Raw genomic sequence first — 25012 nt, forward strand, 5'->3', positions numbered from 1 at the left:
TAAGGTCTTTTTGAACAATTTTTTTTTCTTTGTGTTCCCACTATTTTTCTTAACATTCCCTACACATTTGGTGTTTCTGGCATTTAAAGGGGCTTTGCTATTAACCGCTAAAGTCGGCGGGCGTTTAATTTTCCCACGGTCAGAAGAAGAATATTCAAAATCGATTTTCTCAAAAACTATAAGGTCTTTTTGAAAAAAAAAATTTTCCTCTTGTTCACAATTTTCTTCTTAACATTCCCTGCAAATTTGGTGTTTTTAGCTTTTAAGGGGGCTTTGCTATTAAACATTAAAGCCGGCGGGCAGATATTTTCAAAACGGCAGCAAAGCAGGGGTTAAAACGATAAATATCGTTCAGGCAGGACCAAAAAAAAAAAAACCAGTTTTAAAACGATAAATTTCGTTCTGCACTATTTTAACCTTTAAAACGATAAATATCATTTTAAAGGGACTCCGAGCTCTGAAAAAAATGGAAAGTTGTACTCACCAGTGCGCGCATGCGCAGTACTTTCACGCCGGCCGCCGTGATGACGCGAGGCGGCCGGCGTGTGACGTAATCCGCGTCATATGCGGAAGAAGCACCCCGACACTCGGGAGAGTGTCGCCCGGGCTGCGGCCTGCCAGCCATTCCGGAGCGGGGAGAAGGAGAGGAGCCAGGACGCCGGCGTGGGACCTCCCGACCAGCACTGGACTGGAAAAAGCCCCTGGTGAGTACAACTTTTCATTTTTTTCAGAGCTCGGAGTCCCTTTAAACATATATCGGGCAGAAGGGGGCGCCATTTTTTTGCCGGCGCCATTTTTCACTAGACGCCTGTTTTACTCATATTAAGTTTTAGGAAGCGAGAGGACATGAAGGAGGATATAGCAGACAAGCAGTCAGGAGCACGTTTAAGGAGGGAGTTAAGGACTGGGGCCGAGAGGTACAGTTGTGTATCGTCTGCATACAGGTGGTATTGAAACCCAAATGAGTTGATTAAGTCACCAAGACCATGCATGTAAAGAGGAGGGGACCAAGAGCAGAGCCTTGAGGAACCCCGACAGACAAAGCATGAGGAGAAAAGATCTGATCTGAGTAGGAGACTGTGAAGGACCTTCCAGAGAGGTAGGAAGATAACCATGTGAGAGCGAGGCCCTTTATTCCTACATTTGAAAGTATTTGTAAGAGTAAGGTGTGGTCGACCGTATCGAATACTGATGACAGATCAAGAAGGATGAGTATGGAAAATTGGCCTTTGGATTTAGCTGTAAAAAGGTCATTGGCCACTTTGGTAAGGGCCGTTTCCGTGGAGTGGTTGGAGTGAAAGCCAGACTGGAACTGATCAAGTAGGGAGTTAGCGGATAAATAATGGCTTAATTCTGCATGTATATGGCGTTCAATTAGTTTGGATGCAAATGGGAGAACTGACACTGGGCGGTAGTTGGTGAGTGTGGTAGGATCTAGAGATGTTTTTTTAAGTAGTGGTGTAACAACAGCCTTTTTGAGTAGCGACGGAAAGATGCCAGTGGAGAGGGACAGGTTAAATAGCGATGTTAGTGCAGGCATGAAAGATGAGAATAGCTGCGGAATGAAATCGGAGGAAATAGGATCCAGAGAACAAGTGGTTAGATTAGCTTTGGATATTATAGAGGAGAGAGAATGTTCAGAGAGTGGAGAGAAGGCAGTTAGAGAGCAGTCAATGAGAGGTGTGGATATGGGATTTGAGGGCTGTGTGGAGAATTCACTTCTGATTTTGTCAATTTTATCAGTGAAGTATGTTGCAAATTCTTCAGCTGATAAGCTAGTTGGAGGAGGAGGGGGGTGGAGAACAGAGTTGAAGGTGCTGAACAAGCATTTTGGATTGTGTAAATGGGCCGATATTCGGGAGGAAAAACAGGACTGTTTTGCCACAGAGAGTGAGTTTCTGAAGTTGTTCAAGGCTATTCTATATGAGATGAAGTCCTCACTTGTGTTACTTTTCCTCCAACGCCTTTCTGCTGCTCTAGAGCATCTTTTTAACTGTTAAGTGTCTTTGGTCATCCAGGGTTGGCGACTGACACGGTGAGGGCGGACATTGACGAGGGGGGCGAAGTCATCCATGACTTTTGTAATGGAGCTGTTTTAGTGTATGGCAGCTGAGTCTGGGTCAGTGAAAGATTGTGTGAGGTGCCAGGGATTCAGAGACAGATTGCATGTCTAGATTGCGATAGTTTCTGCGAGTATGTGAGCGTGCTTGTGCCAGGGTGGTAGGAAAAGAGGAGGAGAGAGAGAAGTTCAGTAGGTTATGGTCAGAGAGTGGTAGTGGATCATTAGTAAAGTCAGTGACAGAGCAGAGACGAGTGAATACGAGATCAAGCGTATGGCCATCAGTGTGGGTTGGGGTAGAGGACCACTGAGACAAGCCATAAGAGGAAGTGAGCGATAGAAGTTTGTTGGAGACAGCATTCTTGGTGTCAATAGGAATGTTAAAATCACCCATAATGATGGTAGGGATGTCAGAGGACAGGAACTGGAGAAGCCAGGTAGAGAAATGATTTAAGAAAACAGAAGCAGGGCCTGGAGGGCGGTAAATAACTGCAATCTGGAGGTTCGAGGGAGAGTATAGTTGGACTGCATGGACTTCAAAGGATGGCAGGGAGAGAGAAGGAATAGAAGTGAGAGGCTCGAAGGAGCATTTGTCTGAGAGAAGAATGCCCACCCCTCCGCCATGTTTATTCCCACTTCTAGGAGTGTGGGTAAAGTGGAAACCTCCGTAGGAGAGGGCGGCAGGTAAGACTGTGTCAGAAGGGGTCAGCCAGGTTTCAATGATCCCAAAGAATGTGAAAGCATTGGAAATGAAAAGATTATGGATGAAGGGCAGCTTGTTACAGACAAAGCGGGCATTCCAGAGAGCAGCCGAGATAGGAGGGTGAGTCGGGGGAAGGAGTGGAATATTAATAAGGTTACAGTAAAAGGGAGGGAAATTTGATTTGTTGCAAACAGTGTGCAAACAGTCCAGGGTTAGGTGAAATGTCACAAGCAGCAAGGAGGAGAAGTAGGCAGACAGTGGAGCAGAGGTTGCGGTGTAGACTTATATTTAGATGTAGTTCGACACGGAAGGTGAGGCTGTAAGTATAAAAAAAATCTCATGAGAGGCGAGCTGTGGAGTGGATAGGAGGGATGGTGAAATGTACAGCATATTGCTGACAGCAGGTGGATGTAGTGTGTGAAGAAATTTGAGGATGGCTGGGGAGAGCAGGCAGATAGTAAACACCAGATTAAACATTTTTGCAACTAACCAGAGAATCAGAGTTTTCTGTCATTTCCTTCTGTTCCCTTCTGGTTCAATTCTGGTTTAATTCTGGTCGTTGTCAGTGGCGTAGCTACAAACCTCTGGGCCCCGATGCGGAATCTGGACGTGCCCCCCCCCCCCCCCGGCAACAACAGCCCCCCCCCTCCCCCGACAACACCCGACGGATGCACACACATATCAAAATCCCTATAGCCAGCTATAGGTACCCCCAGTATAGGTAGTCAGGCATAGGTAAGCCAGTATAGTTGCCCCCGGTATAGGTGAGATAGGCAGGCGCCGCCGGTATAAGTTAGATAGATAGGTGCCCCCAGTACAGGTTAGCTAGGTGGGTGCCTCTAATATAGGTAGCCAGAATAGTTGCCCCCAGCGTAGGTTAGATAGGTAGGTGCCCCCAGTATAGGTTAGTTAGGTAGGTGCCTCCAATATAGGTAGCCAGTTTAGTTGCCACCTGTATAGGCTAGCTAGGTGCCCCCAATACAGGTTAGATAAGTAAGTGCCCCCAGTATAGGTTAGATAGGTAGGTGCCCTCAGTATAAATTAGATTAGGTCGGTGCCCCCTAGTATAGGTTAGATTAGGTAGCTGCCCCCCAGTATAGGTTAGATTAGGTAGCTGCCCCCCAGGATAGATTAGGTAGCTGCCCCCAGGATAGATTAGGTAGGTGCCCCCCAGTATAGGTTAGATGAGGTAGCTGCCCCCCAGGATAGATTAGGTAGCTGCCCCCCAGGATAGATTAGATAGCTGCCCCCCAGGATTAGGTTAGAATAGGTAGGTGCCCCCCAGGATAGATTAGGTAGGTGCCTCCCAGTATAGGTTAGATTAGGTAGCTGCCCCCCAGAATAGATTAGGTAGCTGCCCCCCAGGATAGATTAGGTAGGTGCCCCCCAGTATAGGTTAGATTAGGTAGCTGCCCCCCAGGATTAGGTTAGATTAGGTAGGTGCCCCCCAGGATAGATTAGGTAGCTGCCCCCAGGATAGATTAGGTAGGTGCCCCCCAGTATAGGTTAGATTAGGTAGATGCCCCCCAGGATTAGGTTAGGTAGGTGCCCCCCAGGATAGATTAGGTAGCTGCCCCCAGGATAGATTAGGTAGCTGCCCCACAGTATAGGTTAGATTAGGTAGGTGCCCCCCAGGATAGATTAGGTAGCTGCCCCCCAGGATAGATTAGGTAGCTGCCCGTCCCCATAATGGAGGGGGGGGGGGCCGCAGCCGCGTGGAGGGTAGCCCGACCTCTCCCTCCCTTCCTCTCCCCGGGGCCCCCCCTCAGATGCAGAGTAAGCGGCTAACGGAAGCGCTATAGGCAGAACTCACCTCCTTCCCTGGTTCCAATCGCCGCTGATCTCCTCTCTGGCTGGCTCTGCATAGATGCTTACACACGCAGCTTCCTGTTTAGCCGGAAGCTGCGTGTGTAACAACATCTATGCAGAGCCAGCCAGAGAGGAGATCAGCGGCGAGTGGAACGCAGGGAGGTGAGTTCTGCCTATAGCGCTTCCGTTAGCCGCTTACTCTGCATCTGAGGGGGGGCCCCGGGGAGAGGAAGGGAGGAAGAGGTCGGGCTGCCCTCCCCGCGGCTGCGGCTCCCTCCTACCAGCGCGAACGGGCGCATGGCCCTCCAAACGGAGATGGGCCCCCCGGGCCCCTCCCCCGCCTCCTCAGGAGCCGGGCCCGGTCGCCAAGGCGACCGCCGCGACCACGGGCCCTACGCCCTTGGTCGTTGTATTTTCATTACACTTTGGGTTCAGATGCTCAAAACTGACCAGTGGTCAAAATTGACCTCCTATCCTAGCTATATGCAAACAGGCAGCCAGCATCTTAATTAGCAGACTGAATGCAGGTGAGATGGTGGAGAGGTTGAATGAGAGTCTCACCCTTGCAGGCTGGATTTAAAGGAGCCTCTGCAAGTGGCTGGACAGATTTGTAACTCACAGATCAAACACAGCATACAGCACTGGATAAACAAGCAAGCCCTAACAGCTGGCAAGGCAATAAATTGTATATTAAATTAAGGCCAAGATCTAGATAAGGTCAAAAGCTAGGAACTAGTGGAATGGAACCAGAGATCAGAGGTTGACACAAAATTTAAACCATAAATATCCCATAGTCAGATAGCAGGGCATGGTATGTTATAAGCAGACATATAATAATGCAATCAGATAGAAAATCGACAGTTGAAGCTGGGAGCGTACCTGAAAAACAAAATGGATGATGTCAGCTGAGGAGGAATGAGCATAAGATGTAATTCTATTGCTCTTATACTCCTAGTTATATGGTAGAAATCCGTGTATGTGAGTAACTACGACTTTTTTCATTCCACCCACTCAATTTCCATTGGCCAGCCTCTCTATGATGTATGACCATGGAGTCTATAAAGGTGATATGGTCTTAATGCAAGTGTATGTTTGACTTGAGAAAGTAGAGGATGAACCTCCGGGAAACGGGTTGTCTGCCCTTTTACATAAAACTTTTTTATTTTTTAGTCACTTTAGCCCAGTGCCTTTTTCAGTTGCAAATCCCACAGTGGTTGTTTCTTTCCTCACACACCGCCGTGACGTCCAGACCACGCCCGCTTGCATTATCCAGCAGCGGTTGGCGTTCTGGTTTCCATGGCGGCTAGCTCATAGTGATGACACTTCCTGTGTAACGTTGTCCATTACATGATCCACAGCGGGAGTTCGGATGGCTTGGTCCCCGGCTACTCAAGAGGGATGCAGGCGCTTCCTGGCTGCACACTTCGTTCAGCCACACCGTGAATGGGTGAGATCTGTCTTGACTTTTGTCTATTTTACCAGCAACAGTGTTTTAGAGCGCACCCCCTTTTTTCTGTATTTGCATTGACAGTGGTGTATTCCGGGAGCTGCCTAAACACAGGGGGACTTGGCTAGATCGCACTGAAGGGGTTATACCCACAACCCATATTCTACAATATCCAACAGTTGGCTTTCCAAAGGGATAAGGGAACCAGCTTAATATTTTAGCAGCAGCAGGGTGGCACTTTCTAACGTACATATGCTCCAAGACTTAAATCTCGTACACATGCCAGATGGTTCTTGGCCAAGATGGATGGTATCAGCCCCTCTGCTGAGTATCTAGCGTGTGTTCAAAAGCCCTAAAGCTAGGTACACACGTGCCGATGTAACTTATCAATCGAGCCACTGATGCGGCTCGATTGATAAAATCCGACAGGTCCGATCTCGCCGCCGCTCGATTCCCCGAGAATGGAAAATAGCGGGGAATTGAGCGGAAGATAAGCGGCGCCGACAGGGATGAGCGGGTATCGAATCCGACGCACGCGCGGACGAGCGGGGACGTGGCGGGTACTCGCGGGGATACGGAAGAGGCGATCCGGGGGCTAATCGAGCCGCCGGACCTCTCCGTCTAGATTAGACTTATAGGTTTGCCCAGAGATCTATTGTGCCAGATTGTCTTGGCTGACCACAGGCTGTGCCTATTGTTCTCCTCCTTATCTGCTCCACTCTATTGTGCACCCAGGGGTGCCTCTAGCCATTTTGTCACTCCAGGCGAGAAAACCTGTGGCGCCCCCCCACCGTCGTGGCAACCCCCCCATGGTGCAGCACTAACGTCACACAACAGCAGATAACATGGGCAATTCTGAACATGTTCAGATATATAATAATAGCATATGTCCCCTACAAATTAAATGCAGATAACATGTTCCCCACGGATCAAATGCAGATATGTCAGCATAGATCAAATGCACATAACACATCCCCCACAGATCAAATGCACATAACACATCCCCAACAGATCAAATGCACATAACACATCCCCCACAGATCAAATGCACATTACATGTCCCCCACAGATCAAATGCACATAACACATCCCCAACGGATCAAATGCACATAACACATCCCCAACAGATCAAATGCACATAACACATCCCCAACGGATCAAATGCACATAACACATCCCCAACAGATCAAATGCACATAACACATCCCCAACGGATCAAATGCACATAACACATCCCCAACGGATCAAATGCACATAACACATGCCCCACAAATCAAATGCACATAACATGTCCCCATAGATCAAATGCAGATATGTCCGCAAAGATCAAATGCATATAAACTGTCCCCATAGATCAAATGCAGATATGTCCCCATAGATCAAATGCAGATATGTCCGCAAAGATCAAATGCATATAACATGTTCCCCCAGATCAAATGCAGATATGTCCCCATACATCAAATGCACATAGCACATCCCCCACAGAACAAGACAAGACATAATTTCCCACATAAAACTATTTCATGTCCACCAAAGATCAAATGCAGATGACACACGTATGCTTTTTCACATAACAAGCCTAGAGTGAAAACATCACACTGTCACGATGATCGTCATTGGACTCTAAGCTTCTCTGAGGAAGGACAGTCAATGACCTCTCTATTCACACTGTACAGTGCAGCTAAAATAATTTGGTAGGACATTCCACTATGACCATGGTAGGAATTAGATTGTGAACTCCTCTGAGGACAGTCAGTGACATGACTATGTACTCTGTAAAGTGCTGCAGAAGATGTCGGTGCTATATAAGTGCATAATAATAATACGGTGGGACATTAGGCTATGACTATGGTAGGACTAGACTGTCAGCTTCTCTGAGGACAGTCATTGACATGACTATGTACTCTGTAAAGTGCTGTAGAAGATGTCAGTGCTATAAAAATAAATAATAATAGTATGGTAGGACATTAGACTATGACTATGGTAGGATTAGATTGTGAGCTCCTATGAGAACACTCATTGATGTGCCCATGTACTCTGTAAAGTGCTGCAGAAGATGTCAGTGCTATATAATAATAATAATAATAATAGTAATATGGTAAGACAATGGACTAGGATTATGGTAAAATTAGATAGTGAGCTCCTCTGAGGACAGTCAGTTATGTGACCATGTACTCTGTAAAGTGCTACAGTCGACGTCACTGCTATATATTAGTATTATTATAACTTAGTATTTACATAGTGCAGACATCTTCTGCACTACTGTACTGAGTATATTGTCTTGTCACTTAACTGTCCCTTTGAGGGACGCACAATCTAATCCCTACTATAGTCATATGTCTATGTACAGTATAGTGTATGTATCATAGCCTATGGCCAATTTAGGGGAAAGTCAATTAACTTATCTGTATGTTTTTGGGATGTGGGAGAAAACCAGACTGCCCGGAGGAAAGCCACGCAGACAAAGGGAGAACGTACAAACTCTGCGTAGATAGTGCCCTTGCTATGATCGAACCAGGAACCTAGTGCTGCATGGCGAGAGCACTATCCACTACACCCCTGCGCTGCCCCGTAAATAAATACATAGAGTGAAGGGAAGCCTTAGGATCCCCTTGTAGCCTGATGTCCCCTGACAAGACATTGTGGCCGTGCTTGCTTGGCTACTGCATGGCCACGCTCATAACAGAGGACGAGTGCGACACTGATCTGCAGGGGGCCCCGCTCAGCGACTGGGGACATTAGACCACCTCTAGTGACAGCTCATTACACCCCCAGTGACAGTTCATAGCCCCCAGACACAGCTTACCCCTACCCACAGTTTACTGACCCCTGCACTATGAAGGCTAACCATAAGACATTGTGGGGCTGTTTGTTTATAACAGCATTAAAATGACCCAGAGATCACGAATTTCAACTTTTTTTTTTTACTTACCCGGGGATTCCCCCAGCCTCTTAAGAATGGATGCGTCCCTCGCCGTCCTCCGTTGCCCTCCGTTCAGCAGTAATCAGCCCCGGTAACTGGCTCAGTCGGCTCCAGTCTGAGTCAGCCGGGGTCTTCTGCAAATGCACGGACCTTCTGCGCCTGCGCAGAAGACCCCATCTGACGTCACTGAGCCGAATACTGGAGCTGATTACCGCTAAATGGAGGACAGCGAGGGACACATCCATGCTTATGGGGCTGGAGGAAGCCCCGGGTAAGTAAAAAAAAAGTTGTAATTTGTGATCTCTGGGTCATTTTAAAGCGGACCTCAACTCAGAACGTCCTCTCTGAAAGACAAGCAACAGCATAAGAACCTTTTTTATTGAACCTGAGATGAGAAGAGTCTCGGGTTCTATACTTACCTGGGGCTTTCTTAAGCCCCGTTAGGGCTGCTCGTCCCTCAGTCTCCCTGGGTGACTCCTGTCGCCTGCAGTTGTCCCAGAAAACATGGTCGAGTCACGCTCGATCGCACATGTGCAGCCCCACCAGGCGTGCTCCTGTACTTGTACTGCGCAAACGCAGATAGCTCGCCTAACGGAGTACGACTCGGCCAGAAAATTGTGGGTGGCAGGAATCACCCAGGGAGATGGCAAGGGATGAGCAGCCCTAAAGCTGCTTAAGGAAGCCTCAGGTAAGTATTGTACCAAAAATGCTTCTCGTCTCTCGTACACTTTACACAAAAATTACAGGTGATACAAATCTAAAAATAAATCTGCACAGTTTCAACTTCCTGAGTCATGGAAGCAGAAACAAATTGTTGACATCCTGTGCTTTCAAAAGAGCTTATCTGCGACCGCCATGGCAGTCAGGTGCAATTAGAAACAAATGAGGGGAAATTAAACAGGATATATATATATATATAACAGGATGCATTTCTCTGTTTTTTCCTTCTGACCCGTGCAAGAGTTCAGGTCCACTTTTTTGAATACATTTATTTTTTGCCTAGGATGCAGAGGCCGGCGGGCTTACCTTAGGCTGCCTGCACTCAAGTTGCAGCCACTTGTTTGGGGGGCCGGGGGAGAGGGGGGAATGCACGCACACACCCGCAGGGCCAAGAGGGGGCACAGTCAGTGCTTCGGTCGATCGTCTCCTCTAAAGGCATCTGGCGCCGGCTAGTCACGCTGCCTTCAGGCGGGGGGGCGGAGTTAAAGGCGGCGCCGGTAATGCTGCACATATACACCCCGCACAGCACTTCCTGATTCCACGCTCGCATATTCCCTGTGCGGCTGCAGACATATTGCGTGCTCATTTATTTCTAGCAGAGTTGTGCATGGCTTGCAGTGCAAGGTTTACACAGCAGGTGTGAGACAGTCAGGCAGAAAACAAACCGTGGAGAGGGGCAGGCCAGGCGATGAGGTCAACGAGGAGGAGGTGGAGTGGGTGGGAGCTAGTGACAGGAAATGCAGTGAAGCAAACTGCTTTCCATGTCTATTGGCTGGGCGAGGGGGGCGGGCATAGAGGCGGCAGCACGTGGTGTAAACAAACCACGATCCTGGATAAGACAGGACAGGAGAAGGCAGCGCAGCTGATAGTAGTAGCGGTGGTTAGCCGCAGTCTCCCATAACGGCAGCGCCTACCCCCTTTGATGCCGCTCCAATCCGCTGCCTGTACCGCCTGTCGGTTAAGGCGCCCCTGAGAGGGGGGAATGCACGCACACACCCGCAGGGCCAAGAGGGGGCACAGTCAGTGCTTCGGTCGATCGTCTCCTCTAAAGGCATCTGGCGCCGGCTAGTCACGCTGCCTTCAGGCGGGGGGCGGAGTTAAAGGCGGCGCCGGTAATGCTGCACATATACACCCCGCACAGCACTTCCTGATTCCACGCTCGCATATTCCCTGTGCGGCTGCAGACATATTGCGTGCTCATTTATTTCTAGCAGAGTTGTGCATGGCTTGCAGTGCAAGGTTTACACAGCAGGTGTGAGACAGTCAGGCAGAAAACAAACCGTGGAGAGGGGCAGGCCAGGCGATGAGGTCAACGAGGAGGAGGTGGAGTGGGTGGGAGCTAGTGACAGGAAATGCAGTGAAGCAAACTGCTTTCCATGTCTATTGGCTGGGCGAGGGGGGCGGGCATAGAGGCGGCAGCACGTGGTGTAAACAAACCACGATCCTGGATAAGACAGGACAGGAGAAGGCAGCGCAGCTGATAGTAGTAGCGGTGGTTAGCCGCAGTCTCCCATAACGGCAGCGCCTACCCCCTTTGATGCCGCTCCAATCCGCTGCCTGTACCGCCTGTCGGTTAAGGCGCCCCACATGGTTGTCCCTCCTGGCCCCTCCATAGCAATAAAGCACATCACTAGCCTGTAAGCTAGCTATCAATTCATCTGTACAGAACTCCTAAACTCTGTGGACAACAGTAATTGTGCAGGTGTATGCACCTTTACAATGTGCCTCAATGTGCACACATTTTCTAGTTCCAAATATAAATACATTATTTTGAATACATTTTTCACTGCTGATAACCTTTGCAACTAAGATAAGACATGTTCAAACATTGTTAGCTGACATCAGACTACAGTATATTGTTGACTAGTACAACATATATCATGCATGAATACCTATGTAGCTTTTTTTTTTTTTTTTTTTTGGAATTATGTGTGGATGAAATTTGAGTGTCAGAGACTGCACAGTGGGAGGCTTCCTGTATCACATTGCCTGTGTGGTAAGAAAAAGAAAAAAAGGGAGGTTACAAGAGAGGAACTGATGTATGAGCTAAAACCACACACAGAGACATTATAGAAGTTAAGAGAGCACAGCGGGATAGGAGTCAGCAGCAGTTGTAAATGCTAGATGGTATGAACTGTATTGAGATGCTAGATTGTTTAAAAGTAGGACAAGAGGTAAAGACCAGCTCTGGTAATTATGAATAACTGCAGCTGGGGAACTGTTGAAGAACTGATGGACGGAGCACTCGTAACATGGGTAACTAATATCCTTTACTTTATTTCATATATAAGTTATGTGCGGTCATTACAACTCAGCTGATAGTTCTTCTCCCTTTGACGCTGCAGGATTGTACTTAAAGGACCACTATCACGAAATTTCTAAAAAATGAAACTAAAAAAGATTTATTCTGGAAAGAATTGTAGTAGAAGCTAGTAGAAGGGATAGTGAAAGGTTAAGAATTAGTTTAAAAAAAATCACCCTGTTTACACATTCATGGCAGCATAAATGTGACAGCTCTTTGGACAGACAGCTCCTATCTGCTGGCTAAGATTATTAGACTGTACTGCGGGCTGCTAATGGCTTTTCAAGCAGTAAAACTGTCTCCTCCTGTGATGTTAGTCAGGCATATAGGACCTGTTCTTCTTCGGAAGAGCTGTCACATTCATGGGCGTCCGCAGAAAATTTTCCAGGGAGGGGGGCAAAAAGGGGGGAGGAAGAAGTGGGGCGGCGCACGCAGCCAAAATTTTGGGGTGGAGTTGTGTGGCGCGCGTATGGGGCTACGTCATGCCGAAAAATGGGTGTGGTCATGAACCACAATGTGGGTGTGGTCGTGGGTGGAGACAAGTTTACATGAACTTAGCAATGGTGGGACATTAGATTAGGACAGTGGTGGTGAACCTTTTGAAGGTCAAGTGCCCAAACTGCAACCCAAAAGTCACTTTACTATCACAAAGTGCCAACAGCAATTTAAACTAAATACAAACATTTTAACTCATACATGAACATTATGGAAAATCCAAGTTGAAAATAAACTGTGAAGACAAACAATTTCATCCATCCGACTCCAGAAAAATGTGTTCATTTTTTTAGAACCTCCCAGTTTCATTTTCGGTTTTGAAAAGCTGAAAAAGTAGGTTTAATGCTATTGTCTCATATGATGATGATTCAGCTTTTTCCGTAGTCTCGCAGTTAGCAATCATGTGACCCCCATCAAGACAAATTCAGCAATCATGAGGTCCCCAACATGACCAACTCAGCAATCATGAGGCCCCCAACAAGACAAATTCAGCGATCTTGAGGCCCCCAACAAATCATGAGGCCCCCAACAAGACAAATTCAGTAACCATGAGGCCCTCAACAAGACAAATTCAGCAGTCATAAGGCACATAAATAGACAGCATTTCACATAAATAGGCAGAATGCCCCCTTAATATGGTAGACACCTCTCACCTGGCAGCAGTTCCCCAAAATACACTCAATCTGACAGCAGTGGTTAACCAAAAATAGGTAGCCCCAGGTCTATAGGTGTCCCCAGAATAGGTGGCCAGCGGTATAGATGTTCCCAGAACAGGTAGCCAGGGGTAGAGATGTCCCCAGAACAGGTAGCCAGGGGTATATGTAGGCAGGGGTACATGTGCCCAGTACATGTAGCCAGAGGTATATGTAGGCAGAGGTACATGTGCCCAGTATATGTAGGCAGGGGTATATGTGCCCAGTATATGTAGCCAGGGGTATAAATGACCCCAGTATATGTAGTCAGGGGTATATGTGCCCAGTATATGTAGCCAGGGGTATATGTGCCCAGTATATGTAGCTAGGGGTATATGTGCCCAGTATATGTAGCCAGGGGTATATGTGCCCAGTATATGTAGGCAGGTGTACATGTGCCCAGTATATGTAGTCGGGGGTATATGTGCCCAGTATATTTAGGCGGGGGTATATGTGCCCAGTATATGTAGCCAGGGGTATATGTGCCCAGTATATGTAGCCAGGGGTATATGTGCCCAGGATATGTAGGCAGGGGTATATGTGCCCAGGATATGTAGGCAGGGGTATATGTGCCCAGTACATGTAGGCAGGGGTAAATGTGCCCAGTATATGTAGCCAGCGGTATATGTGCCCAGTATATGTAGCCAGGGGTATATGTGCCCAGTATATGAAGCCAGAGGTATATGTGCCCAGTATATGTAGCCAGCGGTATATGTGCCCAGTATATGTAGCCAGGGGTATATTTGCCCAGTAAATGTAGCCAGGGGTACATGTGCCCAGTATATGTAGGCAGGAGAGGGGTATATGTCCCCAGAATAATTAGCCAGGTGTGCCCCTAGCAGGAGGGGAGCAGCGCAGAGAAGAGGGAGAGGTATGGGCACAGTGGGGAAGGGCGAATGTCTCCCCCCCTTCCCTCACCTTAGGGGGCTCTCCCTCCCTCGCTCTCCCCTCCAGAATGAAGTGTTGTGCAGCGGCTGGGCAGCGGGCGGAACTTACCTCCGTCTCGTTCAGGCGCCGGATGGATTTGCCGCTAGTCTGGTCTGGTCCAGACCAGCGGCACCAGAACTTCCGGCGCTTGGAGCAAGACGGAGGCGAGTTCCGCCCGCTGCCCAGCCGCTGTACAAAACTTCGTTCGAGGGGAGAGCGAGGGAGGTAGAGCCCCCTAAGGTGAGGGAAGGGGGGGGGAGACGTCCTCCCTTCCCCACTGTGCCCATAGCTTTCCCTCTTCTCTGCGCTGCTACCCTCCTGCTGGCCGCACGGGCACGCGGCCAGGGGGGGCAGCGGGCAGCCAGGGTTGGGCAGACGCCCGAATTTGCCATATGTGTGGACGCCCATGGTCACATTCACTCTGCTGTGAATGTGTAAACAGCAGGGTGATTTATTTTTTATCTAATCCTTAACCCTTCACTATCCCTTCTACTAGCATTATTTCCAGTATAAATCTTTTTTAGTTTTATTTTTTCGAAATTTTGCGATAGTGGTCCTTTAATTTTTAATTGCAAGGAGGGGGACTGTACAGTGTTAAATTTCCTTGAAATCCTCAAAGGTAGGCAAATAGCAACTGTCATACACACACATGCGCACGTACGTACGCAAGCACGGACACACACAGACACGTTGGGTAAGCCAACAAATAGCAATGACTCAGATATAGTGAAAGTGTTTTTTTATTTATATATTTATACTTTACGCAGTACAATACTTTGTATTAAATATTTTATAAATGTTTTTGGATTGTGGAACTAATCATCTGGGATACCATAAATCCTTATGGGGAAATTCGGATTTGAGTGGAGTGGAGCAAATTATTCCTCTTATGTATTTGCACAACTCTTTAAAAGGAGCAGGCTAAGGTTAAATGAGCAGGACTTTGTTACAAGAAAGCAGCCCTTATATACAGTGCAGTGTAGTGCTGTGCTTTGTATATGAGGGTTGCTTCCTTAAGAAGATCTGAGGTAACAAAAAAAAAAACTCTACTTACCTGGGGCTTGCTCCAGCCCCTGGCAGCCAATATGTCCCTCGCCGCAGCTCTGCTCCCAGCTGGTGGCTTGGGGTCCAACAGAGGGTGTTGGAGATGCTGACCTCGCCAGGTCGGCATCTTCTGCAACAGCACGAGTGCTTGGCCGTGCCGCTCGGCTTTGCGTTCACGTGCTTTGGAGCGTTCTGTGCAGGTGCAGAAGTACAGCGCCTGCACAGAACGCTCCAGACCACATAAGCATGATCACAAGTGGCCCGGCTGCGCGCACTCACAGGCGCATAATATGCCATCTCCAACAGATGGGACCCCGTGCCACTGGCTGGGAGCGGAGCTGCAGCGAGGGACATATCTGCTGCCAGGTGCTGGAGGAAGCCGTGGGTAAATAGAACTTTTTTTTTTTACCTTGGATCTTCCCTTTAAGGAGGAACTCCAGTAAAATAATGTAATAAAAAAGTGCTTCATTTTTTTTACAATAATTATGTATAAATGACTTAGTCTGTGTTTGCCCATTGTAAAATCTTTTAAATCCCTGATTTACATTCTGACATTTATTGTATGGTGACATTTTTACTATTGGCAGGTGATGTAGCTGCTGCATGCTTTTTTGGCAGTTGGAAACAGCTGTAAACAGCTATTTCCCACAATGCAACAAGGTTCACAGACAGGAAACTGCCAGGAGTACCACGGTCCTCAGAGTTTCTTGTGGGAGGGGTTTCGCCACAATATCAGTCATACAGCGCCCCCTGATGGTCTGTTTGTGAAAAGGAATAGATTTCTCATGTAAAAGGGGGTATCAGCTACTGATTGGGATAAAGTTCAATTCAATTCTTGGTCGGAGTTTCTCTTTAAGGCCTCTTTCAGACGGAAGGCTGAACTGCATGCTTGCCGAGTAGTTCAGTCCTCTGTCTGATGCCCGTCACTGCAATTCGAATACAATTTAAATGCAGATGAATTGCAGCAGTACTAGTAACACCACCCATGTTATGTGCTGACATGTGGTGGTGTCACCCAGTGGCAGAGAACTGCAATATGTCGTGTTTGAGCATGGCTGTGGCCAAGCTTAAATGTGACTCCAGGTGGGGGTGGGGGCTGCTTCGACTGCCTATACAGCACAGGTGCCAGGTGCTAGCTAGTGCCCGGATGGTGCAGGAGAGCAGCTGATGGGGTGAATTCACCACCTGACAGTTGCACATGTGACAGGGGCCTAAGTGTAAATTTTCATCTAATAGTGTCTTACTTTGTCACAAAAGTCCCATCTGTATGGTGTACAAATCGTACATGAACTTATCAGCCCACTCAATCATCTGCACCATGTAATATGTTTCTAAGAATATGTTAAATGTATGTATTCCATCAGCTAACGGTGCATTTTCTATAGTAGTTAATAACAAAAATAACTTTTAAATGCAAGAAAATGTCGCAATAACACGTGCCATTTCCTTTATTCTTGTTGCCTCTCAAACTGACCACTTCCTCTCTTTCTGCTAATGGACAGGAAATTAGGGAAGACTGCTGAAATTAGGCCAGTGTACTGTGAGTTTGCATTTCTCTAGGTGTTTTGCTATAACTAGTTCTTAGTGATATCTAAATAAGACAGCAGCTTCACCTTTGTGTAATGCAATTACAGTAGTTTGTCATGTAGTGTACCATTTCTTAAATACTATACATTATAGACTTGGTTATTTTAAAACATAGATGGGTAAGTGTGTAAGCGGTTAGCAGAGGTATTATTCTGCTGAAAGCGGCTTACAAAACAATTCTGATGGGAGCTTAGCTGTTAAAAGGAAATATAACAACTGTTTAATTCTCAATATATTAGCATTGATGTACAGTAAATACACAAGAAGGGCTAGGGAGGTTGCTGTGCATTATAGTTATTGTGTACATTTTTAATTTTATGATGAAAACATTTGCTATTTACGCACTTGTGAACTGTGCTTCTAGTTCCATCAGTCCCACCATTATGTAGATCTTCTGTATCCCTAAAGACCCTAAAAAGGCAATTTCTAAACACCACGCTATACTTTAAAGCGGATTCTAGATGAAAAACTAACTATAGCAAGTAACTTGTCTATATATCTTATCTAAAGTTTAGATAGTTTACTCAGCTGCAGCTTCAGCTGTTTATGATTATTTATTCCTGTGATACAATGAGGGCAGCCATGTTCTTTTTGTTACATTACACACAGGCAAGCTGATTTGTATCTCCAGCCCTCAGCCTGTGAAAACTTCACTCCCCCTCTCCTACTCCCTTATCCCCTCTGCCTCTGAAATCTCTGGCTAGTAACCTCCTCCTCCTGTCCAGATTGAGCTGCCATAAGCCCTTGCTACTAAGGCTGAGAGTGCCAAGGCTCTCTGGAGAAACTGTGGGAGAGGCTTGTTTAGGTTATAGGGAATTAAAGTATTAAAACAAAAAAAAAAGTATTTGGCTTGAGCAATGCCCTTTAAACTATATGAAAGGAACACAATTATGCAATGAGTAAAAGTTTATCTCGGATCCACTTTAACAAGAAAGGAAGGATAAACAGAACAACCCAACTTGCACTTCGAATTTAGGTCATTGCTATATTCAATACAAATATATATTTATTTGTTTGCATTCACCTCAGGTCGATGGCGACGTCATTTGACGGCATAAATTTAGTGCTCCCATAGTGTCCATGGACCCTTACCACCTCACCCCACGAAGGTTAGGGCCCTCCAATCAGTGCAGGGATCCGTTCCTTCATCTTACTGGTGGCAGGCAGCTGATTGGCTGTCTAGCACCCAAGCCCGGATTTACCTCACAGGAGCCTATAGGCACAGATGTCCTGGCATCCTAGACTTCACCCTACATGAACCTCCAAACCCCCTTCAAACCTCACTGCAAGTTTGCTGGGTGTCCCAGCTTTCACTTCTCCCTTACTTCCCTTGCCCATCATAGGTAGCTACAGGTGCTCCTTAGCATTAGGTAGCCAGAGGTACCCTTGGTATTAAGTAGCTAGAGGTGCCCCCAAGTATTGAGTAGTTAGAGAAACCTCAGTATTAGGTAGCTAGAGGTGCCCCTGACTGAAGGGAGATTTCATCAGTGGAATTCCCAGAGCAGGGTGAGTAACCTCTCATTTACACTCTCATCAAAACTCTGCATAGGGAAGGGGAGTGAGCCGCCGTTCCATCACCAGGAGCCTGTAGGCACGTGCCTACAGTGCCTTATGGTAAATCTGGCCCTGCTAGCACCACATGCCACACAGGGCAGCCCTAGCTTAAAATAAGGTCCTGTGCCTGGCTGAATCTCAGGGGCGCTGCCAGTGTACAAGCAAGGCAAGCCCCTGCTTTGGGCCTCACTGCCCGTTTTTGGGCCTCACTGTGGCGGGGGGCCTCGCTCTGCTGCTGGCGGCTGCCGACCTGCTCTGTGCGGCCCCCAGGGTCCCCAGTGAAACTTACGCAACCTCGCTCCTGCGCGGACTCCTCTCGCCGCGCTCTCCTTCTGTCACCGGGCCGCTCTCTCTCTCATCCTGTTGCCGCTGCTGGCGTCCTGTTTCCATGGTTACCCAGTGGTGCCTCTAATGACATCAGAGGTGTTGCCGGAAGTAACCATGGTACAGGATGTGGCAACAGGAAGAGTGCAGGGAGAGAACAAGGTTACAAGCAGCAGCGTCGGCCATTTCCTCACTCTGTGTGCTGCGTAGGTAGTGAGAGAAGAGAGAGCGGTTGCTGCACAGATTAGGGAAAGCTTAGTTGGGCTGTTGTTAGGCTTGTTAGCTTGCTCCTTGCTGATACTTATTGCTAAGAAGCACCCCAAAACAGTTCTTTTGAGAGCTAATGTTCTTTTGATGTGTTTTTTTGTGTGGCCCACTGACACTTGCATATACATCCCTGTCAGTCGCAGCTGGCCCTTGGCCTGTCTTTTCACTGCACCTGTGTGGAACAGCTGCATATTTGTAATGCCAGTCACTGCATAACTGTTCATGTTTAGTGCACCTGCGTGACAACAGCACGCAGTGTTATATATACCAGTCACTGCATACCTGTTCACAGTACCTCAGTACCTATACACTGTAGGTCTATCGAGCTACCACAGCCCAGCGACCATATGGGCTTGAAAACCGCCATGGCCTGCACTCTCGCCATGGTGCGCACCAGTCCAGCAAGGCCATCACTACACAAACAGCTGTTTGCGGTGCGTTACACAGTGAGTTTGGTCTGTCAGTGTGAAGCAGTACACTAATTACACTACCTGATTGATGTATACACATGCAAGATGTTTTAAAGCACTTTATGCCTCCAATTTAGCATTGCACTGTGAATTCTGCCCTTAAAATGCTGCTGTGCGTCAAATCCAGATTTTTCCCCGGGACTTTTAAGCGTGTATCCCACTCCGCCATGCACCCCTCCAGGTGTTAGACCCCTGAAACATCTTTTCCATCACTTATGTGGCCAGCATAAATGTTTTTAGTTTTCAAAGTTCGCCTCCTCATTGAAGTCTATTGCGGTTCGTGAAGTTCGCAGGTTCGTGAACTTTTGCAGAAGATCGCGTTCGAGGTTCGCGAACCTAAAATCGGGAGGTTCGAGCCATCTCTATACCTGGCTACCTATATGCAGCACCTATAGCTCACTACCTATAATGAAGTACAAAACATTCGACAGAGCGGCCAGGAAATCTAGGACAGACCTAGTCAATCCACCTATTATACACCCTCCTGAACCATACAGACCCACCTTTGTCACTTCTTATTCATCTAACTACAAACAGGTTACCAATATCATCACCAAATATTTCCCTGTCTTGCAGGCAGATGATGGCCTCGCTAAGGTGTTGAAGGATGGAGTGAGGTTCGTAAGCAGATGGGCCCCGACTTTGGGAAAGATGTTTATATAAGAAAAGAGGTTACGCTGGGGATATTTAGTATGTCACAATAAAAAGAGCTGTAATTGCAGCTGATGCATCAAAAAAGTTCTTGGACAGGGACCCTAAGGTGCAAGTAGGTATTTATCACAGCTCTAGTGAGCATGCACACAATAGAGCCACTAGTAGCCACAATTGTCTTGATTATACCAGCATGCATACAATTAGCATGCATTCAATTAACATGTGTACAGTAGAGCCACTAGTAGCTACAATTGTCTCAATTAGACCAGCAGTTTGTTATACAAAAATCCAATGACACATTAATAATTGAAGAGTTACTCAAAAAGTGTCACAATATGAAAGTTTTTAATTATAAACATCAAATGTCCAGGAATAGTGACCTTAAGAGCAGTATTAAAATCATATGTTCAAAAATAATGTAAAAATTAAGATCCTAAGGTGCAAGCAGGTATTTATAATAGCTCTAGTGAGCATGCATACAACAGAGACACCAGTAGCTACAATTGTCTCACCTAGACCAGCATGCATACAATTAGCATGCATTCAATTAGTATGCGTACAATAGAGCCACTTGTAGCTACAACTGTCTCAATTAGACCAGCAGTTGGTTATACATAAATCCACTTACACCTTAATAATTGAAGAGTTACTCCAAAAGTATCACAATATGCAAACTTTTAATTATAAACATCAAATGTCCAGGAATAGTGTCCTTAAGAGCAATATTGGGATCATACGTTTAAAAGAAGTATAAACATTGAGATCCTGTATATATGTATGGATCCATTACCCATAAGCTCAATACATTCATACAATCAATCACACATAGGCCATCCAGTGTGCATAAAACCGATATCAAAAAGCACAATAAAAAGTTTAAAAAAAAAAAAAAAATTCCAAAACGTAGATTATTCTTAATTCTGCATGTTCAGCAGGTGAGACCAAAAATAGGATCCAATATGTTCGCCAAAAAACAGGTATCTTAAGCATCCAGTTATTAACGACTTCCTATTAGGTTGTACCATGTATGTAATTATATACTCACGCTCCCTAGGAGTTTGTAGCGATGAGTAGATAAGTTTATTTGAGTTAGAGCTCTGGCCGGCAGTTCAATAACTCACTCCGTCCTCCACTCGATCCCAGTACCGCTCTGAGGTCCAGCAGCGGTGGTTACTGCTTCCGGGTCAATGGCGGTTCACATCTGGTGACGTCACCTGCTTCCAGCGTCCAGTTGTAGGTAGGTAACCGCCGTGTGCGGTTTGTGGAGCTGTGTATAGGTTTATTTAGCGTTGTACCAGCAATCCACTTGTCAGTACCTCTCTAGAACTTCAGCGCAGGGGAGATATATCGGGGCTAACGCGTTTCAACGGGCTTGGCCGCCTTTATCAAAGCCATTGGATTTGTGAACCACCACCTTGATGACTTTTATACTCCATAAGTCCCTTCTTATTCCCCTATCCATTCTCCTGTGTCTTAAAGGGGACTGTTCGTGTCTGCATTATACTACAAAAATTTGCAAAGAAACGTTTTTCTGAACATATTTATAATATTCAAAATCCTGAAGACAAAAAGCATAGTATTCCAGAACATTTTGCTCAGTGTCATGAGCAATCACCAGATGGTATCAGATGTTTTGCTATAGATAGTATAAAACCGCATTGGAGGGATGGTAGTACCATTAAAACCTTGTCCCAGTTGGACAAGGTGGATTTACCAACTCGACACATTAAGACCGGGGGGTTTAAATGCCCATATAGACCTCAATTGCTTCATAAAAGATGAATGACACTGGTCATTGATTTGCATAATTTTGTATTCTTATAATTATTATTCATTTTTGTATTTTTATATTGGTCACAACACTGTGAATTTGCATATTTATTCTTGTAATAGATTCATATGTATGATTTTATGATTGTTTTATACATATTTATTGGTTGTATTGTGTTGCAGAGCTATGCAATAATGTTATACTGAATTGTTGTTTGTCCCTCCGCGCTTCCTGTAATGCTGGCTGCTAATTGCATGGGAAGTGAGAGGAGTTGTATACCCTATATATACCTTGTGCAATATGTATTATGTAATCCTGTGACGAAGGCAAATGGCCGAAATCCGGATCGGGAATATGTTTTTAGATATGCAATAAACTCAAGAATTTGTCCGTAAGTGCGACTTTATGTGGGTTCTGTCAACCTTGGGCGCAGTCTGCTCTATTGTGGTTTGTCCCCTCTGTCTCCCCGTAACCAGGAAACAGCCAGCAGAGTCCTGGAATGCATGCGGATGACAGGCGGTGACGTCACTACTGGCGGAAGCGAAAGAGACGGCTTTGGCGTCTCCGTGCGATCTCCTGAGCACATGGAGCTCCTCCACCACTGCGGACCCTGGACCATTCATCCCACAGCACGGAGGACAGCACATACATGTAGGGAGGTATTGCATATACCCCCTAGAGGTGCTAATTTACATAAATTTTTTTCCAGAACACTGATTCAGCTATACGGCTAGTCCATATGCCTTTGTATTATGCTGGATACACACATTGAGATTTCCAGTTCGATTCCCAGGATCGAACGGATCGAATCGATTATTTCCAACATGCTCGATTCGGATTTCGATCGTTTCTGCCATCGATTTGCATGTTAAGTATGCCAAATCGACGGCAGAAACTATCGAAATCCGAATCGAGCATGTTGGAAATAATCGATTTGATCCGTTCGATCCCGGGAATCGAACGGGAAATCTCAACGTGTGTATCCAGCATTAGACAGCATTCCTGGACTGATTTTACAGATCACAATGATCGTTGGCTACATTAGCAATCATTGTTTTTGAGCGCCAGGTGCTCCTATTGTTTTCATTTTTATATCTATTGTTTCTCATTTTGAGCTAGTAAGTGAGAAACCCCATTTTAAAATTTCTCGCAAAGACATTTTTTGCCAAAAAGTTTTTTTGCATTTTATGAAAACATTTTTTGAACCTTTTGCACTTTTATTTTAAATTTTTTATTTTTACCTCTCCCATCAGATTCAACTATCAACAATCAAGCGAGCCATTCTTGCTCCGATACGCGTGAGCCTTTTATCTGTATGCTGAGATGCTGGATTTGGAATAAAGATTTTTTTCAATTTTTCACCTTACACATTGGTGCAGCGGGATTTCCTTTGTGTGCAATCAAGCAAGCCACTAATTAATATTCACTTGTCAATTTTTATCTTTTATTGCAATATTATGAAGAAAAGGAAAATAACCATACAATTTTTTTGCAAATGGTGTAGTATAATGCAGACACGAACAGTCCCCTTTAAGACCAAGGAGAATGGATAGGGGAATAAGAAGGAACTTATGGAGTGTAAAAGCTCATACACACATCAGACTATAGTCTTTGGAAAATGAAAGATCACAGACCAATCTTACCACCCTTCATGTAGTATGAGAGCCATACTCTACACAGTCTATTCTATGGAGCTGAACTCCACATCAGAAAAAAATCATTGCAAGATGCTGCACACACAGATGCTGTACAGACACAAAAGATCAGTATCTGCAAAAGATCTGTTCCTGCCAAAAATCCATTCCTGCAAATTGCAATGATAGTCTATGAGATCTGCAGATCATCATACACACATGATTTAACTGACATTCATCTGCAGATCAAGCAATCATCCGCAGATCTGAAAATCCATCCTGGTGGATCTGATCTGCAGAAGAATGTCAGTTAAATCATGTGTGTATGATGATCTGCAGATCTCATAGACTATCATTGCAATTTGCAGGAATGGATTTTTGGCAGGAACAGATCTTTTGCAGCTACAGATCTTTTGAGTGTGTACAGCATGTTTGTGTGCAGCATCTTGCAAAGATTTCTATCTGATGGGGAGTTCAGCTCCATAGAATAGACTGTGAAGGTATGGCTCTCATACTACATGAAGGGTGGTAAGATTGGTCTGTGAGCTTCCATTTTCCAAAGACTATAGTCTGATGTGTGTATGCACCTTAAGGCTGCTTTCACAGTGAGACGTTACAGGCGCACGTTAGTGCAGCCTGTAACGCTCCCCAACGCACAGCAATGTAACTGTAATGGGCTGTTCACAGTGCCCACGTTGCGTTACATTGTAACGCTGCACGTCAATCTAAAGTGCAGCATGCTACGGCGTTAGAGCGGCTTTGCCGTGTTAGCCTCCTTGCACAGGCGCAGTGATTAGCCACATGGCTAATTAATATTCACTGCACTGTGCTGACGTCACTGGCGGGACCACGTGATGCGGAGTGTTCCGCTCACGTCGTCTCCACCAGCGCATGTGTACTATAGTACGCATCATGGACACATCAAAGTGCCGCTCAACACGGCTCTTTGCTAACGTCCTCTGCCACCACCACCATGCGTTGCGTTAGGTGCACGTTATGCGACCTTAACGTAGCACCTAACGCAACGTCTTAGTGGGAAAGAAGCCTAAAAGTCATCAAGGTGGTGGTTCACAAATCCAATGGCTTTGGTAAAGGCAGTCGAGCCCGTTGAAACGCGTTAGCCCCGATATATCTTCCTGCGCTGAAGTTCTAGAGAGGTACTGACAAGTACAACGCTAAATAAACCTATACACAGCTTCACAAACCGCACTGCGGCGGTTACCTACCTACAACTGGGCGCTGGAAGCAGGTGACGTCACCGGATGTGAACTGCCACTGACCCGGAAGCAGTAACCACCACTGCTGGACCTCAGAGTGGTACTGGGATCGAGTGGAGGAGGGAGTGAGTTATTGAGCTGCCGGCTGGAGCTCTAACTCAAATAAACGTATCTACTCATCGCTACAAACTCCTAGGGAGCGTGAGTATATAATTACATACATGGTACAACCTAATAGGAAGTTGTTAATAACTGGATGCTTAAGATACCTGTTTTTTGGCGAACATATTGGATCCTATTTTTGGTCTAACCTGCTGAACATACAGAAATCAGAATAATCTACTTTTTGGAATTTTTTTTGTGAACTTTTTATTGTGCTTTTTGATAGCGGTTTTATGCACACTGGATGGTCT

General features: G+C 46.1%; 1 protein-coding gene across 9 annotated transcripts in view; it reads left to right on the top strand.

Moving 5' to 3' along the window:
* CCDC88B (coiled-coil domain containing 88B) overlaps positions 1 to 25012 on the top strand; it is a 948743-nt gene that overhangs the window by 17890 nt on the left and 905841 nt on the right. For 4 of the 9 annotated variants that reach the window (XM_068261740.1, XM_068261743.1, XM_068261742.1 and 1 more), the window contains exon 1: positions 11805 to 11917. The exons of 3 other annotated variants lie outside the window; for them this stretch is intronic. In XM_068261740.1, the coding sequence (XP_068117841.1) occupies positions 11858 to 11917 (60 nt within the window). In that variant the 5' untranslated portion in view covers positions 11805 to 11857. Of the gene's footprint in view, positions 1 to 11800; positions 11918 to 25012 lie in introns of those variants that run through there. 2 more of the 9 variants (XM_068261748.1, XR_011024965.1) reach the window with 2 other exon arrangements.

The sequence above is a fragment of the Hyperolius riggenbachi genome, chromosome 11, assembly GCF_040937935.1.
Source record: "Hyperolius riggenbachi isolate aHypRig1 chromosome 11, aHypRig1.pri, whole genome shotgun sequence".
In the NCBI taxonomy this organism is placed as follows: domain Eukaryota; kingdom Metazoa; phylum Chordata; class Amphibia; order Anura; family Hyperoliidae; genus Hyperolius; species Hyperolius riggenbachi.